The sequence below is a fragment of the Nicotiana attenuata genome, chromosome 2 (genome assembly GCF_001879085.1).
Source record: "Nicotiana attenuata strain UT chromosome 2, NIATTr2, whole genome shotgun sequence".
Taxonomy (NCBI): Eukaryota; Viridiplantae; Streptophyta; class Magnoliopsida; order Solanales; family Solanaceae; genus Nicotiana; species Nicotiana attenuata.
In genome coordinates, this window is record NC_031990.1 from 52,216,306 (window position 1) to 52,236,242 (window position 19,937).

The following is a 19,937-nucleotide window of genomic DNA, read 5'->3' on the forward strand; positions in this document are numbered from 1 at the left end:
AGAGAGAGATTGATCTTTCATAGTAATTTATTTAGTGGTCCATTAAATAAAACCAACAACCCACATCCACTTTGGGATGGCAGGAATATTCAATTTAATACGTGTTGGGCCGAAAATTGTATGATTGAAAGGTAATTATTTTTTTGCAAGGTACTACAAGTCAGTGATATACTGGAAACAAAACGGTGCATGCAATGGTCAGAGTGTCATTATTCCTCTTGGTGTTTCTCTCATTTCAACCTACTAGTCAGAAGAAACAAGGTATTATTCCATAAGATTATATGCAACTCACAGTGTCAGTCTTAATTTGGAAACTGATGACTGTTGCGTCTTTTACAGGATCAATTGAATTTCCACAAGTTATTGGGATTTAATTGTCAAAGTCCTGAAAGGAGACGGCTAAGCACGGACAGTGTTATGCATCCTGACAGCTGTAACCCCCAGAACAAAATGATTGACAAAGGTGTCCTGATGTTCTTTGAAGGATTCTTGTTTTTAAAGAAATTTTAATTGTTTATTAATTTTGAATTTTTGTTTGGCCAATGGAAGACTTGAAACAATTCATCAGCTGTTTAAATATAACTACAGGAATAAAAGTTTTGGGTAACAACCATCAATCAGAAAATTCCATTAAACCAAATGGTAGTGAACCCTGTAAGGTCTGTTTATATAACTACAGCGAACATAATTTGACTGTGACAACCAATGCAGCAGAAAACGTTGCGTAGAACGTGAAGTTGTCATACTACAAGATTTTCCTTAAAGTTGGTTTAGAATAAAGTATTTCAGTTTAATTTTCTTTTTCCAGAATGCAAATTTTATGAAAAAGGTTCCCATTTCTTTACGGAAATAATTTCAGTAGAGGTAATCTTTCTCTGCATAAAGGCTTCTCTCCTTTGAAAATAGTCCATAATCCATGTCATCGACAGCCTTTTGTACTAATTTAATTTCACGGTCTTATGACCTTTTTGATAATACAGATGTTGCCAGAAATTTTAAAGTGTAATGGCTTGGTGGAAAGAGATGGCTCAACAAAATAACAAATGACTTCTAAGGAAACTTCTACAAGTCCAAAGTGGTCTTTTTACTAGTAAAAGGAGCAGATGATACTCAAAAAGGTAATCCATCATGATACTCTTAGATTTTGGCACTTCAAGCTATTCTGGTCTGTTTAAATGCTGTTTGCATTTGGGGGGTGTTATAGATCTTGGAACGACTAGCAACTTCTACACCAAACAATTACGTACTTGGTTGTGTAAAATATTTTCTGTAACCATTATCATGAACATGTCAATATTCTCTCCGAATACCTTATCTTCTTGTATAAAATTCAATGTGGGTATCTCGCCCCTACTACTCCAATTCTATGCTTGTCATCTGAAAAGATGAAAATTTGAAATGCTTCAGGTATAGTTTTACCAGCTCTCAAGCCAGCTGAAAAGAATGTTTTGTCCATTTTTTCAGAAAATGCAGCAAAAGTTAATTACAGTCTCATTTCATGACAGTCAGTGCAAGCGTCGGCAAATATTTGAGATTAGGAATGCAAGTCTGTATCTTTGCAAGCTGCAGTACAAGCATGGCTGAGGGTAAAGAAGGAACCATCAATTCAGTTTCTTTGGTTCACAGACATATCTGGCATCACTATGTGGTATAAATGCTTACTTTTTCCCTTCCTTTTGCATCCATTACTAGCTGTTAAAACTTTAAATCATTTTAGTGTATTGCCTACAAATGAACAGGTCAAAGAATTGTTTCCAGAAAATTTGGAAAAACACGCTGCCCCTTTGTGCGATAGAACATGCCTTTCTTAAGTTGAGAAAGATCTGTAAGAATCATCCAGCGTGCCACAAAGACTGGATTTTCCCGAGACATGTTGACTGGAGATGCATCACTGCAAGATTTGTCCCTCAAAACTCTCATTGATGCTGCCATTGTCATACAAAAAGTGTTAATTCGTGGTGGATAGTAATGGTCTTCCTTGTAAGCACGGACCCAATCTCCCATAGTTCCTCTAAGGAAACGTGAAGAGAATATAAATGCAGCAGTAGCAATCCCAACATGGCTTCAAGGAAATATACATTAAGCAGCTCTACACAGTCAACACTTTGCAGCAACTAAAATTCAATAGTTACTATCATGGAAATGGTTGATGAGAAAAAATTGTGGATCAGAAGCAGCACCAAACAAAAATACCAGAGCATTTTCAATCTTGCAAGAATGTTTGAGGGATTTCATTGCTATAAACAGGAAGCTTTTCAGCAATTAAATCCAGTTATGTCCGCAAAACGGATTGCTCAAAGAGAAGTTTAAGGCCGGTAAATCTCAAATCATATGATTCAGGTAATTTTTTTCTTGAAATATTAAATATTTGAGCGTATATTGATTCATTTTTAAATTTACTTCCTGAGATCACTCGATAATGACCTGCCATAATATTTGTAACTAACTACACCTTTTATTTGTACCCAGGATTATTAGTAAACTCATTGAAAGTACATCCTCGTAAGGTCAACGTCTAGTCCAAAGGACTTAGATTGTGTAACTTCTTTTTTCATGCATTTGCATTATTTTTTCTGTTATTGTAATCCTGCCAACCTTCAGAATCATGAGTCACATAAGGTACATGGTTTCCATAATGTTTATGTGACACAAAGTCCAAACCGCAAATTTGGTTGTGAGAAATGCACGGGAGAAAATATTATATTGATTAATTGACAATGCTACAATGAGCCCTATATATTACAACATAACATATCTTACTCCTAATAACATATTGGATTTAGGGTTAGAGTTATGTACTCCTATTTACACGACTATTACTACACTCCCCCTCACTGGTGCAAATATAAATATAATGTAGCCAACTTGTTACATAGTAGTTAATTACGAGGACCAGTGAGGGACTTGGTGAAAATATCTGCAGAGCTGATCATTCGACTTCACAAACTTTGTAGCAATATCTCCGCAAGAGTATTTTTTCTCTAACAAAGGACAGTCAATCTCAATGTGTTTAGTTCTCTCATGGAAACTGGAAAAAAAATTTTTTTTGACGCAATATTAAGAGCAGCTTGATTATCACAACAACAAGTCCATCTTGATACTAATCTCACCAAATTTCAACTCCTTGAGCAACATGTTTTATTCCAAAATTAGCTCACATGTGGCCAAGCATTGCTCGATATTCTGCTTCTGCAACTAGACCGAGCAACCAAATTCTGTTTCTTGCTCTTCCAAGACACCAAATTTCCCTCCTACTAAGACACAATATCCAGACGTAGAACGTATATCAGAAGGGATCCTGCCCAATCAGCATCTGAGTAATCAACATCCTGCTCTTGGCCTCGCTTCAAACAATAAGCCTTTGACTGGAGCTGATTTATATACCGAAGAATGCGGAAACTGCAATCCCAATGATATCACAGGGAGAATCCAATCAAACTGACTCACAAACACTCAATGGAAAGGAAATATCAGTCTAGTACAGTGTGAGTTATATTTAGTTTTGACCAACCACACGAACCCTATATCTTGCAGGATGCTAAGAGGCTTCCTTCCCTGTCCATGGAGAAGTCTAGTGAATCTTCCTCTTATTAAAGTGCGACCATCCCATTCCTGGCCAAATCTGGAGTGTCAACAGGTCTCACAACCTGTCATTGCCGTCATCCTCAGAATATCTAAGGGCATACTTCCCGTTGTGAGTATCCCCACAAACCTGAGTAGAACTCGAGCGAAAACAGCTCATAGCAATTCATACGCCATAGAGAAAATTCATTTTAAGATGCCCAGATCCTTAAGTCTGACAAGTGCTGAAACAGAAAAGATGTGATCGCCTATAGCAACTGACTAATACCATCCGTGCGTAATCATCGCCAGGTTCCCAAAGCAAAAAGCTAATAACAAATATCGCTCAAAACATATAAACGACCAGATAAAAACAAGAGATTTGAAGCAGAATGTCGATAAAATACAGAGTGATCAGCTTCACTACAAGTCATGCCAAACTCTCTGAATAACTGTGCTGACTACTCTTACCGCAATACCCAGGAGCCTCGAGTGCGCCAGATGTTTCTAAGACACATAGATCCGGACCGGCGCTAATAGCCCGACATAACAGGCACTTAGACTCCTAACATAACAGCAACCACAGATCTGGGCTTAGATTGAATAAAAGTGTTGCTCCATGCAGGTAAACCATATCCTCAAGGTCACCGTGAAGAAAAAGCATTCTTAAATGTCCAACTGATAGAGAGGCCAATGGCGGAACAGCAGCCATGGATAGCAACAATACGAGGAACTCGATAGCACTATTTTAGCATCACGGTGATGAGAAAGTATCATATATGTTAATCTGTAGATCTCAAATAATCCTGAGTATAATCCTTTTAAGGGGCAACAAGACTAGCGCTTAAAGTCGAATCACGTGGGTCCACTCTGTGAACCAACTTTGACTGCGCATACAACCCAAACGATATACCAACAGTCTGAAATGGTTAATTGAAGGGTAAGAGGAAACCAAAGCCGTCCCATAGTACCAGCTGCTGCTAAGCTGCAAATGGTCATCCGCAATGGTAGCTCTGTCAGCCTATCCAGATTATAATAGTGCTTTTACGAGCATGTAGATAGTAATGAATACAGAGGACAAAGACTAGGACACCAATGCACAATGGTGGTGTGGTGAGAGAACGCATAGGTAAACTTACCCGATAAATTAATGAGAGTAGGATGATTAACTGTGGACTATGTATTAAACCTCTTTCGATAGTGCAATCGGTTGACTTTAAGAGGAAGACCAAGTCCGCAACAGTACAGGGCGGATATTGGTACTCGGACGTGACATCTAGATGTAACTTGTCATTTACTTATCCCTTGGCAAAATCACATGGACTACGCTATTCTGTGTCTTCCTCCATTTTTTAAATTATTTCTTAACCGCGTTACTAGATTCACCAGATTTTTATTACATAAACGGTTAGGACAATCCCAGTTTATCAAACAAACTTCAGAAAATGGTACCTGGTTATTCTCAATTTTGTCCACTCTAGGATATGAGGTCGTTGTCACTCAGGTAAGAGCATACCCGCTCCCATTTTCCCGCGGCGCCGTCCTTGAAATCGAGCAGAGTCACCATTTTTACTTTAGTCCTTCAGATGTTTGGGGTCCTAGTCGCTAGTCGGGTTAGCTCTACCTTAGGATTTCGCTACTTTATCAGTTTCATTGATGATTATTCCAGGTGCACTTGGATATTTTTAATGAAAAATCGATCTGAGTTGTTTTCTATTTTTCAGACCTTCCATGCTGAAATTCAAAATCAATTTGGGGTTTCTATCCGCACATTTCGTAGTGATAATGCCCTAGAGTATTTGTCTTCCCCATTTCAGCAGTTTATGAACTCCCATGGGATTATTCATCAAACATCTTGTCCGTACACATCCCAACAAAATGGGGTAGCTGAAAGAAAGAATAGGCATCTTATTGAAACTGCTCGTACCCTACTCATACAATCTCATGTTCCGCTGCGTTTTTGGGGGGATGCGGTTCTTACATCTTGTTATCTTATTAATCGTATGTCACGCGCTCGCCGGAAAAATTCTTCTGCCGGCGCGTGTGGGCGCGTGGCAGCTTTTCTGCCGGAGAAATTTTGAAGGGTTGTCGCCGACGAGTGATCTACCTCGTGGTGGTGTTGGTTTTTTTTTGCACAACACCGATAGAAAGTGACTTGATTACGGGCAGCCTTCTAAGTCGCCAGAAAATTGCACGGCGACGAGGTCTTTCTTCCCGGAAGTCGCTGGAATGATGCACAGCGATATGTTTCTCACTAATGCTCTGATACCATGTGAGAATGCACGGGAGAAAAATATTATTATTGATTAATTGACAATGCTACAATGAGCCCTATATATACACACATAACATATCCTACTCCTAATACATATTGGATTAGGGTTAGAGTTATTTACTCCTATTTACACGACTATTCTAACATAGGTCATTTCCTTTCATGAGCAGATTGTACCTTGAATCATTAGCCTACGGTACAGGCTTAGATTTTTTTCAGTCTTAAACAGCGTGTTTGCACCAGTTAGCATGAGGAGAAACGTAGATAGACGAACCAGAAGCATTACAAGTTTATCTAACAAGTTCAAGTGTATATAAATGCGTTTGTATTTCTAAACATTGTTGCCTTAATTTAGCAAAATTGTTGTAAGTGCAATACTTTGTTTTGGCACTTTCACTTGGCAATGACATTTGCCGCTTTTACTTCCATATTTTGCATCCAGTCAATTGTTGCGTCATTTCTGGCTTCTGTAACCGTCATGTTACCCCTACATTAACTACTCTAACAAGGATTTCATATAGCAGCTCATGCAACTTTGTCATGATATGGACTAATAAAATACTTTTCTCAAAGGACTTGACTGTTCCAAGTGTTTAATAATTTTTTGTTGTGCCAGAGCCATTGTCGTGGCTGGTTAACAAGGAAAAGGCTGCTCATTGAAAAAGAGGCTGTTATAAAGATTCAAACTGCAATTCGGAGCATGAAATACCGGAAAGCATTCCTTCGCCAAAGGCACGCTACTCTGGAAATACAACGATTTGCAAGAGGAGCCATTACTAGAAAGAGTCTCCTAGGTACCTTTATTTTCAATCACAAGTTTCATTGTTGACGTTTCCTATTACTGCCTATAATCAACTTAATGCATGGTATTCCAGGGGCCTCTTGCTACAGTAATATCTCAAAATTGGGTGACCAAACTCTTGCACTTAAAATACTATTGCAAGCAGTATTAAAGTTGCAAAGGTGGTGGAGAGGTAAACTTCTTCATGAACAGAGAACAAAAGCAGCACTTGTCATCCAATCGCATGTCCGAGGATGGACAGCCCGGCAAAGTGCTTCAAGAAACAAGCACCAAATTATTGTGATCCAAGTAAGTCGTAGATCTTGCTTACCGCGCCGTGCTTCCTTAGCATGCTTGAGGCAACTTCTGAAGTTCACATGTATTTTATAGTTCTTTATTGCAAAAAATGGTACTTCTGTGTTGTTTATTTTTTGGCACTTTCACTTGGCAATGACATTTGCCGCTTTTACTTCCACTAGTCTCACGGTACGCGCTTTGCGCGTGTACCTATATCAGTAAATATATAATTTTTAAAAATTACATAAATATTATTAAATATTGTGTTTGAGTTATTGAATAAATATTAAAAAAAATATAAGTTCCTAAAAATAACGAATGTTAATCTCACTACGCTAGCTTTGTCAATAATTTTATTGAGCTAGCTCAGTGAGATTAATATTCATTATTTTTGCGAACTATATTTTTTAATATTTATTCAATAACTCAAACATATCATTTAATAATATTTACATAATTTTTAAAAATTATTATTGATATAGGTACACGTGTAAATGATAGAAGATACAAATTATTTTGAACTTTTTTCCTATTCGAACAATATATTATTTTCTTTGTCAAATTTGTGTAATATTTAAAAACTATATTTAATAATTAAAATATATAATTAGTTAGGTACCATATCTCTTACTTTTAGTAGTATATCTTATTAGAATTATAAGTTCCCAATGTAAGAAGAATGAATGTGAAACATATTTCTATTTGAAATTGTCGTCGGGTACACGAGGAAAAGAAACATAATATTACTTCTATTTCCGTAAAAAATACCTACTTTAAAGTCCTTAATATTGGGACTTCTTACATAATTCAAATAAGGAAAGATTTAATAAAAAAATTAATTAATTTTAAAGTCTTATATATTAGGATAATAACTAAATTACAATTTTATCTAATGTAAAGTTTATTTTCAAAAGGTAAAAAAGGTGAACGATATTTCGCTAAGGGTCTTCATATTTTTAATATAGTATAGATATAGAGCCCGTTTGGCTTAGCTGATTTAGAGTAGCTGATAAGCATTAGGTGCTGAAAAGCACTTTTAAGTGCTGAAGCTGATTTAAAAAATAAGCAGTTACGTGTTTGGATAAAAGTGCTGAAATTAATAATATGCAGCTAAAGAACCGGGTATACGAAGAGTTTTGTTTTAAAAAGAAGTATTTTAGGGATAGAATAGTAGATATTTTGGTCAAACTTAAACTGCTTATAAGCTGAAATTTGATAAGTTGGGGGAGACCAACTTATGGCTTTTGGCTTATTTTTGGCTTATAAGCACTTTTAATTTTGCCAAACGCGTAGATAAGCCAAAAAGTGCTTATAAGCCAGTTTGACCAGCTTATAAGCTTAGCCAAACACCCTCATAGATAAGTATTAAATATTATCTAGTGACTATCCATCGTTCAATTTGGTTTATATATGTAAGCTAAGTACCCTAACGTTAATATTCTTTTTTGTGTTTAGTCCAATCGAAGTGGTATATTTGAATTGAGTTTAAAACTTTAAATACTATGGCTTCTTACTTCAAATAAAGAAGAGTTTAATAAATAAAATGCAGTTGATTTTAGAGTATTAAAAATTTTAAAAATAATTAAATATTATTTTATCTAGTGTGAAATATGTTTTTGAATCGCAAAAAAGTTGAATAATATTTCGATAAGGGCCTTTGTACTTTTAATAGTGTAGATAGATATAGGTAGATATAGATACTATATGATGTATGTATATTAGGCCTATTAGTAATTATTCATATATTTTAGTCCTATTAATAATAATTTGTGTAGGTGAAATCGTAATCGATCTTTGTAAATGCTAAGCTGCTACATAGTGTAAATAAGTAAAGAATTTATAGTTAAAATTTTTTAATACTTGAAAAAGAATTAAATGAGTATTCAATAAATCACGTGGGATTTGTTCAAACTCAAAATTCCACCACTTGTAATTTGACAACAATTAAAAAAGAATTCTAAAACTGAAGTTCGCTGCATTCTATTCTTTTTTAAATTTGGGTTAGACTACTTAGTAGGGTTAGTTTTGTTCTGGTCAGTCTCTTTATTTATGTTAGAACTAATATAATATAAATATTAGACCATATTAACATAAAAGGTATTGTAGGCATGTTATGTAGATCCAATAAATAATTATATAAGGTAAAAACTTAATGATCATTAAAGTCATAAATAATCGGACTTTCTACACAAACTAAATAGGAAAGATCTAATAATCATAATTTTACTTAATTTCAAACTCCTAAATATTAGAAAAGTAATTAAATGACCATTTTGTTAAGTGTGAACTCTAATTCAAAAGGGTAAAAAAGACGAACGACATTTCGCTAAGGGCCTTCGTGCTTTTAATATAGTATAGATATTTGCAGCCAGTCAATTGTTGCGTCATATCTGGCTTCTGTAACCGTTATGTTACCCCTACATTATCTACTCTAACAAGGATTTCATATAGCAGCTCATGCAACTTTATCATGATATGGACTAATACACTACTTTTCTCAAAGGACTTGACTGTTCCAAGTGTTTAATAATTTTTTGTTGTGCCAGAGCCATTGTCGTGGCTGGTTAACAAGGAAAAGGCTGCTCATTGAAAAAGAGGCTGTTATAAAGATTCAAACTGCAATTCGGAGCATGAATTACCGGAAAGCATTCCTTCGCCAAAGGCATGCTACTTTGGAAATACAACGGTTTGCAAGAGGAGCCATTACTAGAAAGAGTCTCCTAGGTACCTTTATTTTCAATCACAAGTTTCATTGTTGACTTTTCTTATTCCTGTCTATAATCAACTTAATGCATGGTATTCCAGGGGCCTCTTGCTACAGTAATATCTCAAAATTGGGTTACCAAACTCTTGCACTTAAAATACTATTGCAAGCAGTATTAAAGTTGCAAAGGTGGTGGAGAGGTAAACTTCTTCATGAACAGAGAACAAAAGCAGCACTTGTCATCCAATCGCATGTCCGAGGATGGACAGCCCGGCGAAGTGCTTCAAGAAACAAGCACCGAATTATTGTGATCCAAGTAAGTCGTAGATCTTGCTTACCGCGCTGACCTCCTTAACATGCTTGAGGCAACTTCTGAAGTTCACATGTATTTTATAGTTCTTTATTGCAAAAAAATGGTACTTCTGCGTTGTTTATTTCCTTTGACTATGGCTGGGTAATTATTTTTCACTTCCAACTTTTCTTGTCACATTTTGAAGATTAGCAAGGACTACTTCTCCTTCTCTTTCACTATTTATATCTTCCTGCGCTGTAGATTGTAATATTTTCGCTCACATCTGAAACATAGTCGACAGTGCGTATGGCCTTTGCATCCAATAATTCATTTCTAATCTCCCTTTGTAGTTGATCACATGTATCTAAGATATTTTTTTCTCGATTTTGTGCTTTCAGATCATCTGGAAACTTGATTTAGTTCATGGAGAAAAGCTGAACAATAATGCTTAAAAATGTATTAGCAAGTAGTTCTATTTAATATAGCAGGAATGGCCCAGAGCAAGTCAAGTAACAATCTTTAAAATCTCTGGAATCATGTGGTTGTTGTTGTCTGAATCTTCCAGCACTGGAAAGAGGGGTCCTTACTTGAGTGAAATATGGTTCAGCTCAATATCAGAAAACATCTTTGCAGTATAGGCATTGCTAAATTATGTGTATGTTTCAAAGTATTTGTATCACCAGATAGAATGGGTGTAGTGGATTGAAGCAGCGTATAATTCTTGAAAGGTAAAGTTCTTGTTATGACCTTATGGTGATTTTTCTGCGAATTAGCTATGAGGAAAGCAATTGGGGAATATATGAAGGTGAGAAGATGAGAAAGAAAAGATTCTTGGCTGAAGAAATAGAATATGTTCATATAGTACTGTCAAATATAATAGATAGCTTATATATGCTTTGAATCACTATGTTACATATGGGAATAAATGCACACTGGGTATACTATCTCAACTGTATGTGTCCTTTTTCACTATCATTGCAATATATGTCCAAGCCGTTATGCTTTCTAGCCGCATTGAATGAAGCTCAGTTTCACACGATTAAGCTTGTACTTATTGTATACTGTAGGATGTCTGCTGGCAATCTTCTTCTTGAATAATTTTCTTGTATACATTCCAACTATTTCCAAATTTGTTTTTGTAGTTGAATCAACAGTATCTTCATTCTTCTTGAACTTTCTTAACTCATGCGTCATTTTTCACTCAGGCATACATGAAAGGTTACCTTGCAAGAAAAGACTTAAGAGGGCAGCTTCTTGATTTGCGTCTGAGAGTACAAAAATCTGCTGCAAATGTTGATGATGGTATGCGCATAATAAACAGGCTTGTTGCAGCACTGTCAGAACTTCTGAATATGAGAAGTGTCAGCGACATTCTTCGTATCTGTGCAACTCTGAGTAAGTGTTATGTGCATCTGGGACAGATATGTCTTTGATTGTTTCTTGTTTTCAATGTCCACTCACTTAACAGTGCGTAGAAGGGTGCATGTCTAGATTCTCATGAGTGATGAGTTCAGTCAAGATAGTTCACCTAGGGATCATAAAGAAATAATATCCTCTTTTTCTTTTCCTTTGATAGATATGGCAACACAACATTCACAAAAATGTTGTGAAGAACTTGTTGCTGCGGGTGCTGTTGGTACATTGTTAAAGCTGATCAGCTCTCTCAGCCGGAGCCTACCTGATCAAGAAGTTACAAAACATGCACTCTCCACTCTCAGAAACCTTTCCCGATATCCACACTTGATTAATGTAATAATTGATAGCTGTGGATCAGTGGAAACAATCTTGCGGGAGTTTTTAAGGTATGCTATTGAAATTGAGCATTAAAATCAAGTTCCTAATGTACTTCTGGTGGCATAAGCTTTATATGAAGCTTTGCAAAATGCTTGTGCAGAAATAAAGAAGAGGGATATTTCATTGCGTCAGACCTTTTGAAGAAGATATTCACAGAGAAAACAGGTGTTGAAGCTGTGCACAAGTTGCCTGCTCTTTTGAGGAGACTACGCGATCATGTAGAAGAACTTTCACGGAAAGCAAAACCCGACAAGTGGTCTGCTCTTCAGTATACCAACCCCAGTTGCTTAATCTTCTTCTCCATAGAACAGTTTAGTTGTGGTAGATTTATTGTCTAAGATTGAACCTAATTTACGCAGGTCCAGGACTCCACAGCCACATGCAAGGAAAGAGCTGGACAAAAGATTGAGAGAAGCTGTTGAGATATTGGAATTGATTAAAGTGTCCCTCGGAAATCCAACTAGACGACTCTCTTACAAGGTGTAAGAATTTTCTTACTAGTTGGATAGGAGTCTTTGTCTTTGTTGATATTGTTATATATGCATTTAGTACATCATGTTTAGCAAGATGGAATAGAAACTTTCCTTGCAGTTCAGTTAGTGAATTGTGAAGATAACTTCACTGAATACTTCTCATTCTCCAACACCATCCTTAATCTAACTTTTAGTTAGTCCATTATGGACTCTTGGCTGTGATATGTGAGGTTGCTGTTAGTATTAGGTTGCTGAGTTTAATCACCATACAGACATTATGATAGAATTTTTACAATATCAGGTAAGGTAACTCAGGTTATGTGCTACAACATGTTAAATCTCCATACAAACATTATGATAGAATTTTTATCAGGTAACTCAGATTATGTGCTACAACATGTTAAAATTACACTAATAGTATAAATTCTTTACACTTAGTGAAATTAAATCCAACCGTAATGTCAACAACAACAACAACATACCCAGTATATTCCCAACAGATGAGGTCTGGGGAAGGTAGTCTGTACGCAGACCTTACTCCTACCTAATGAAGGTAGAGAGGTTGTTTCCAATAGACCCTCGGCTCGGGAAGAAGAAGAAGGAGACGAAGAGGAAGAAGAAGAAAAAGAAGGAAAGCAGTAAAGGAAGAGAGAAGAAAAAGAGGGAGAGATAAGTAGTACCAAATAATAACAATAGAGAATATAATACCTGAGGCAAACAAAACCACATAATACAATTAAGATATGAGAATACTAAAGGACATGCATGTTACTAAGACTATCGGTGAGCAACTAAGAAACTCCCAACTACCTACTAACTTTCACACCCTACTATCAAGAGTCATGTCCTCAGTGAGCTGAAGCAGGGCCATGTCCTGCCTAATCACCTCTTCCCAACACTTCTTAGGCCTACCTCGACCTCTTCTCAAACTCGCCATGGCCAACCTCTTAACGGGAGCTCCAATGCTTCTCCTCTTAACATATCCGAACCATCTTAGCCTCGACTCCAGCATCTCGCCCTCCACGGAGGCTACTCCCACTTTGTCTCGGATAGCTTCATTCATAATCTTATCTCTCCTGGTACACCCATACATCCATCTCAACATTCTCATTTCTGCTACTTTTATTTTCTGCACATGGGAGTTCTTAACTGGCCAACACTCAGTCCCCTACAGCATAGCCGGTCGAACCACTACTCTATAAAACTTACTCTTAAGTCTTGGCGGCACATTCTTATCACATAAAATACCAGAAGCGAGCCTCCATTTCATCCATCCTGCTCCGATGCAATGTGTGACGTCTTTGTTAATCTCCCCGTTACCTTGGATAATAGACCCGAGATACTTGAAACTTGTTCTCTTAAGGATAACTTGAGCATCAAGCTTTGTTCCCAAATTTGCACTCCAAGTATTCTGTTCTGGTTCTGCTCAACTTGAAACCTTTAGACTCCAAGGCTTGTCTCCAAACCTCCAGCCTCGCGTTAACTCCGTCTCGCGTCTCGTCAATCAACACTATATCATCGAAAAATAGCATGCACTAAGGCACCTCCCCTTGGATGTGTCGCGACAGCACATCCATTGCTAACGCCAGTGTTTTGGAGAGCGAGAAGCGGAAAAAAGCGAGGAGGCCTCGCTTCACCGAAGCGAGAAGCGCGAAGCGAAGCGCTTTTTTCATGTGAAGCGCAATTTAACACATAAATAAAAAAAATTAAATAGGCATAGATAAATGACCAAGAACTCAATAAAAATAACATATTAAGCAAATGTTTCAATTCTTAAATCAAGAAGTAAATAATAGATACTAAAACTAGATACGCCCAAGCTGGATCTCTTTTTTGGCTTGATGCCATTGAATAATAAGATTGAATTTACTACAATCAACAACCAAAAAAAAAAAAACAGAACAGTTAGGAGTCGAATCAGAAACAGTGAAAGAACAGAAAAACAGAGCAACAAAAACTGAAAAAATAGTGTAGTCGAACAGAAGAACAGAGCAATAAAAACTGGAAAAAAATAAAAAGAAGAAGAGAAAAACAGTGTGGTCGAACAGAAGAACAGAGCACAAAATGAGGGCAGAAGAACAGAGCAATACAAACTGAAAAAAATAGAAAGAAGAAGAGAAAAAGGAGTCGAACTCGACAGTGAACTGAAGAAAATCAGAAGAGGAAGAGAAGAAGAAACTTACCCGTCGTCGCTTGCAGCAGAGTGTTTGCGTAAGTGTATTTAGTAAGTGTATTTGTGAAGTTTTTTCTAAAAAACCCTAGCAGATGCCTTACCCTCGCTTAAGCGCTCTTTTGCGCTTTTCACATCGCCTCGCTTCTCGCTTTTTAGGGTAAAGCGAACGCTTTTTGATGTGAGTCGCTTTTTAGGGCAGAAAAGCGCTATGTCGTCGCCTCGCGTTGCTTCTGCTCTTTAAGTGAGAAGCGCACACTTTTTATAACACTGGTCAAGGCAAATAAAAACGGGCTAAGAGCCGATCCCTGATGCAACCCAATCACAACAGGAAAATGCTCCGAGTCACCTCCCACAGTCCTCACTCGAGTCTTAGCACTATCATACACATCCTTAATCACCCTAGTGTACGCTTCTGGAATACCGCTAGCCTCCAAACACCTCCACAGAACCTCCCTCGTAACTTTATCATACGCTTTCTCAAGGTCAATAAACACCATATGCAAGTCCTTCTTCCTTTCCCTATACTGCTCCACTAATCTCCTCACCAAATGAATCGCTTCCGTAGTCGAATGCCCTGGCATGAATCCAAACTGGTTCTCGAAAATAGACACGCACCTCCTCACTCTGGCCTCCATCACCCTCTCTCAAACCTTCATAGTATGACTCAATAGCTTTTTATCCCTATAGTTGCAGTTTTGGATATCACCCTTGTTTTTGTACAACGGAACCATCGTACTCCACCTCCATTCTTCGCTTATCTTCTTTGTCCTGAAAATAATATTAAACAGCCCAGTGAGCCACTCCAAGCCTGCTCGCCCCGCACTCTTCTAAAATTCCACTGGAATTTCGTCTGGGCCTGTCGCTCTGCCCCTACACATCTAACGCATCGCCCTTTCCACCTCCTCTACCTTAATATGCCTACAAAATCCAAAATCCTGCCGGCTCTCGGAGTGCTCCAACTCACCTAGCACAATGCTTATATCTCCCTCCTAGTTCAACAGTTTATGGAAGTTATGTCTGTCATCTTCTTCTAATAAATGCCTCGTCCATCAATACTATGCCATCCTCGTCCTTGATGCACTTGACTTGGTCTATGTCACGGGTCTTCCTCTCCCTTACCTTGGCCAACTGGTACAACTTCTTGTCCCCACCTTTGGCCCCGAGCTCCTCGTACAAACAACCAAATGTCGCATTCTTTGCTGTCGTAACTGCTAACTTTGCCTCTTTCTTTGCCTTTTTGTAACACTCCCGATAAGTCCTTCTTTCCTCGTATATACTCTCCACAAGCTTCAAATAAGCAGCTTTCTTATCTTACACTTTTACCTTGGACCTCTCTATTCAACCACCAGTCACCTTTATGACCCCCAGAAAAGCCTTTCGTGACCCCTAAGACCTGTCTAGCAGCTTCCCTAATGCAGCTCGCAGTCGTGATCCACATACTAGTCGCGTCCCCCTACTCCTCCAGGCCCTCATAGCCAGCAACTTCTCCCCCAATTCTGAGCTTTGTCCTTGGTCAAGTTACCCCACTTGATCTTATGTTGCCTGCACGCCGCCTTTTTCCTCCTACTCCTCTTGATCTCCAGGTCCATTACTAGGAGCCTATGCTGGGTCGTGAGGTGCTCACCAGGGATGACCTTGCAATCAGTACATATACCTTTATCACATTTCCTGCAGAGAAGGTAATCAATCTGAGTCTTGGCCATCGAATTCTGGAATGTGACCAGGTGCTCCCCCTCTTCGGAAAACTCGAGTTGGCAATAACCAAATGAAAAGCTCTAGCAAATTCCAACAGTGAAGTACCTCCCTCGTTCCTATCCCCAAAATTGGACCCGCTATGCACATCATCATAACCCCTAGCATTAACCCCAATATGGCCATTAAAATCTCCGCCAATGAATAGCTTCTCGCTGTGCGGGATATTACGCACCACCTCGTCCAACCGTAATGTCAATACTTCTAAATCATCATAAAAGATTTAGCAAGATTTTTTTTCCCTAACGAACAATTTAATGCAAGTGACATGCTTGGGCGGAAAGTTCATTGTTTCTGAAATATTAAATGTAATGGTCTATTCTAATTCTTTCTGATTCTGAATTCATGTGAAATTTTCCTATGTTAATAATCCGAGGATGGTAAATTATTAATTATCGACTTTGGATCCACTAAGGGGTTGTTTGTTATGAGGTATAAGTAGATATAGTGCTGGTATAAAAATTTAATATCACCTTAATACTTTGTTTGGTTAGCAAATCTGGTATAAGTTATCCCGGGATTAAAAATAGTACCGGGATAACTTATACTTTGTAGGAGGTGGGGTAATTAGTGCCGGGATAACTTATACCTTCTTCTTAGAAATTATACAAATGTCATTTTTAATACAACATACTAGACAGTGGATAAAAAAAATATCAGAATAATTAATCCCAGCATAACCCGTATTCAAACCAAACGACCCCTAAATTGGTCAATTTCCCTGTGGGGTCGCATTAAATATGGATAAGATATTTTTTAATGCATTTATCATACTCCTGTATGTGGCTTCTGCAAATTGCAGCCTTTTGCTGAAAATCATACGTAATTAATTGTTAAATATCCAAGTTGTGATTTTTAAATCAATTTGGCAGGGGCAAGTCGCAATTCACTTAACTAAAGTAGGTTAAAGTAGACGCAAAGTAAAGGGGACTAGAGGGCCCACCCTGTGGCTGCCGTCCCAACCTTTATCTTTTCCGAAGTGCATCAAAGGAGATTCAGATTCCATGGCCCAAAAATATCCACCAGCAAAACCTACTGTCAAAGGTAGAAATGTTAGAATCTACACCAATGTGTCACAAGTTCTTAAATGCAGGGCAAGTCCGGATATAATCGACCCTTATGGTCTGACTCTTTCCCGAACCTCGTGCGGGAGCTTAGTGCACCGAGCTGTCCCTTAGTGTCACAAGTTCTGCTCCCTTGGAAAAGATGAAAATATTTCGCATCTTTCTATGTTCTCTGCTTTCTGCAATTACAAATTGAAATGGGACACCACTATATACCTTCTTAATTAACTAAATTCAACTTCCAATGGTGCATTATATTCTGAAACTATCATCCCCAGGTTTTCCTTGGAGATCATTCATAAGATTCAGTTTTAATACTCCTCAATTTTAATATTCTTTTGGGAGGATGGACCATGAAAAGGAGAAGGGATGGAAGAGGAGAAGCGATATAACCCCAGCATCTTCTGCACCTTAGGTGATGCAGGGTAAATAGTCTCCAGGCCATAATTTTGTTATTATTCACAAGCTTAAAAGTTTTTGGAACGACAGCAAATTTAGTTTAAGGATTATCATTAATCTAAAGTATGTACAGATACTCAAAGAAAGCACAATAGTATGTACAGATACTCAAAGAGAGCACAATCTTCAAATCATTGTCTATTCCTGAGCATGACCATTCCTCCCGAAACAATCAATGTTTACAAGATTAAGTATTACGAATATTAACCAATCTTGTTTGGAAAAAATATATCAAGCAGCTCTAGCACCAAGATTCACCATCCTTTCTGGCAAGTCAGCTGGCTCAATGAAAAATCCCCTTCTCACAAGTGTTCTTGGAACTGTTATTGTCAAAACACCATCTCTATAACTAGCACAAATTCCATTCATATCCACCATTCCAGGTAGCCGAAATTTCCTCAAGAAACTCCTTGTTGGTTCTGTGGTTTCATTGGCAGCTTCAGTTCTTATTATCAGGTATCTTGAATCCTCAACTTCCACCTTTATTTCCTCTTTCTTCAGACCTAATCCAAAAAAAAAAACATCCATTCAAAACTCAAGAAAATTAATACCCGATACAGAATAAAGCAAGGGGTGTTAAAAAAAGTCTATTTTAAATGCTTAAACTATTTTGATTCTTTTTTTGTTTTACCTGGAAGATCAGCAGATTATATGTGAGATTCAGGGGTCTCTCTCCAATGAACATAATTTTCAGGAATGAAATGATAAGGAAAGAGGAGAGGAGAGGTGAAGAAAGAATTCCATGTAGAGCGGTGGAAGGTTGAGAACTCCATGTTCTTGGAAAATAGAGAGGGAAGAGGATTTGGGAGGAAAACTTGGTGGCTGCAAGAGAGGTTGGTTGTGTTTTAGGGGATGAAAAGAGTGTTGATATTGACCTTATATAAGCTTAGCCAAGATTGGTGGCATTGGTGATCTTATTAGGCTTTTTCATTAAAAAAATGATTGGCTCCTCAATTCTTTGAAGGGAAAAAGCAAATATATCTATCTTGGACAAAGAGATGCATGTGAGTTGGCTACTTGCTACTAGTTTGGGACTTCGGGTATTAAATAGTGAAGTGACAAATCCAACTCAATTTTAGAAGAATCAAATAAAATAATTAACTACTTAGACAAGTGGGAAATGTTTCCTCAATTTTAGAAGGATTATAATTATGAATATTGCTCCCACCACTAAACGATAAAAAAAAAAAATTAAAATAGATTCTAACAGCTGAACTCGTAATCCTTAAGGTAGTATGTTAATTAACGATTTCCTAAGGCCTGAGAGCTAGAAGTCCAGCGGATTCAGTGATATTGCGGGACTATGTTGTTCTCGTTTATATTTGTAGTGATTGTAAATTCACCTTATATTATTCAAGTTGGTGATTGTAATCTCTCTAAAGTTCAACAATATATTCTTGTTTATCCTTATTCCATTATGTCAATTTTTTGCTAAATTCAACGAGAAACACTTGGATTGTTATATATAAGAGGAAGGACAATAATAAGTTTAAAAATATTTTTACCTTTTAGCGTTTGTTCCTTAATGTCTTAGAATTTTCAAAACTTCGTACGAATTCTCAATATCCAATTTTTACATAAATATATTAAATCTATTAATCTTATAAACAATTGTCCACAGCTTTTTACTATTTTATCTTCACTTCTTTTTACTATTCGGAAAATTTGAAGGTGTGGGGGATGCGCATGATCCAAGTTGCGGCCGCCTGATATTGATCAAGTTGGATTGCACTTCTTTTTAGAAATACAAAATAAAAACTTCCAAAGCTGGTCAGCAGGACACAACTAATAAAATGTACTACCATTGGTGGAAACAAAACAACGCTAGGTTGCTACCTCCCACTAGCACATGCACCGGTAGGGCAGCAAACAGTCGGGTTGGATCGGATATGGATGGGTAAAAATGAGTAGTGCAAAACACGGATAAATTATTCGACCGACCCATATTTAATACGGATAAAAAGGATTAACCGGCGGATAATATAGATATCCGATAATATGGATATCCGTATTATCCATGACTCCTTGAATATGATCACTTTTGGGAGAATTCCTAGTCTCCCAAACTTGAGGAACCCCCAATTTGAGGCTTTACAAATGTAAAAGTTAAACCGATTAGTTATCCATGACATTTGCATCTATACCCGCTTTTTGGGTCACGTTTTAACTTGTGCCCGCTTTGTAAAAAAAATTGCAAGCGTACCCACTTTTTCGCGTAACTTCACCATACGGGGCTGAAGTAGCAAAGGCAATCACACAAAACTTCAGCATTCTAGTAGACGGGCCTGAAGTAGCAAGTGCGCTGAATCAAG

The 19,937-nt window shown here is 37.5% G+C and overlaps 1 protein-coding gene and 1 long non-coding RNA gene across 2 annotated transcripts in view; one reads left to right on the plus strand and one right to left on the minus strand.

Annotated features, from left to right (window-relative positions):
* Positions 1-17,551, plus strand: part of LOC109219635 (abnormal spindle-like microcephaly-associated protein) — a 21,285-nt gene extending 3,734 nt beyond the window's left edge. The window contains exons 6-16 of the mRNA XM_019384111.1: positions 340-463; positions 2,248-2,340; positions 6,427-6,630; positions 6,712-6,926; positions 9,461-9,638; positions 9,720-9,934; positions 11,116-11,305; positions 11,487-11,712; positions 11,805-11,960; positions 12,064-12,184; positions 16,975-17,551. Coding sequence (XP_019239656.1) covers positions 340-463; positions 2,248-2,340; positions 6,427-6,630; positions 6,712-6,926; positions 9,461-9,638; positions 9,720-9,934; positions 11,116-11,305; positions 11,487-11,712; positions 11,805-11,960; positions 12,064-12,184; positions 16,975-17,010 — 1,758 coding nt within the window. The 3' untranslated portion in view covers positions 17,011-17,551. The remainder of the gene's footprint in view (positions 1-339; positions 464-2,247; positions 2,341-6,426; positions 6,631-6,711; positions 6,927-9,460; positions 9,639-9,719; positions 9,935-11,115; positions 11,306-11,486; positions 11,713-11,804; positions 11,961-12,063; positions 12,185-16,974) is intronic.
* Positions 17,641-18,572, minus strand: LOC109209947. The gene is made up of 2 exons (XR_002065465.1): positions 18,257-18,572; positions 17,641-18,128 (listed from the first exon to the last, which is right to left on the minus strand). It is a non-coding gene; the product is annotated as an uncharacterized LOC109209947 (long non-coding RNA).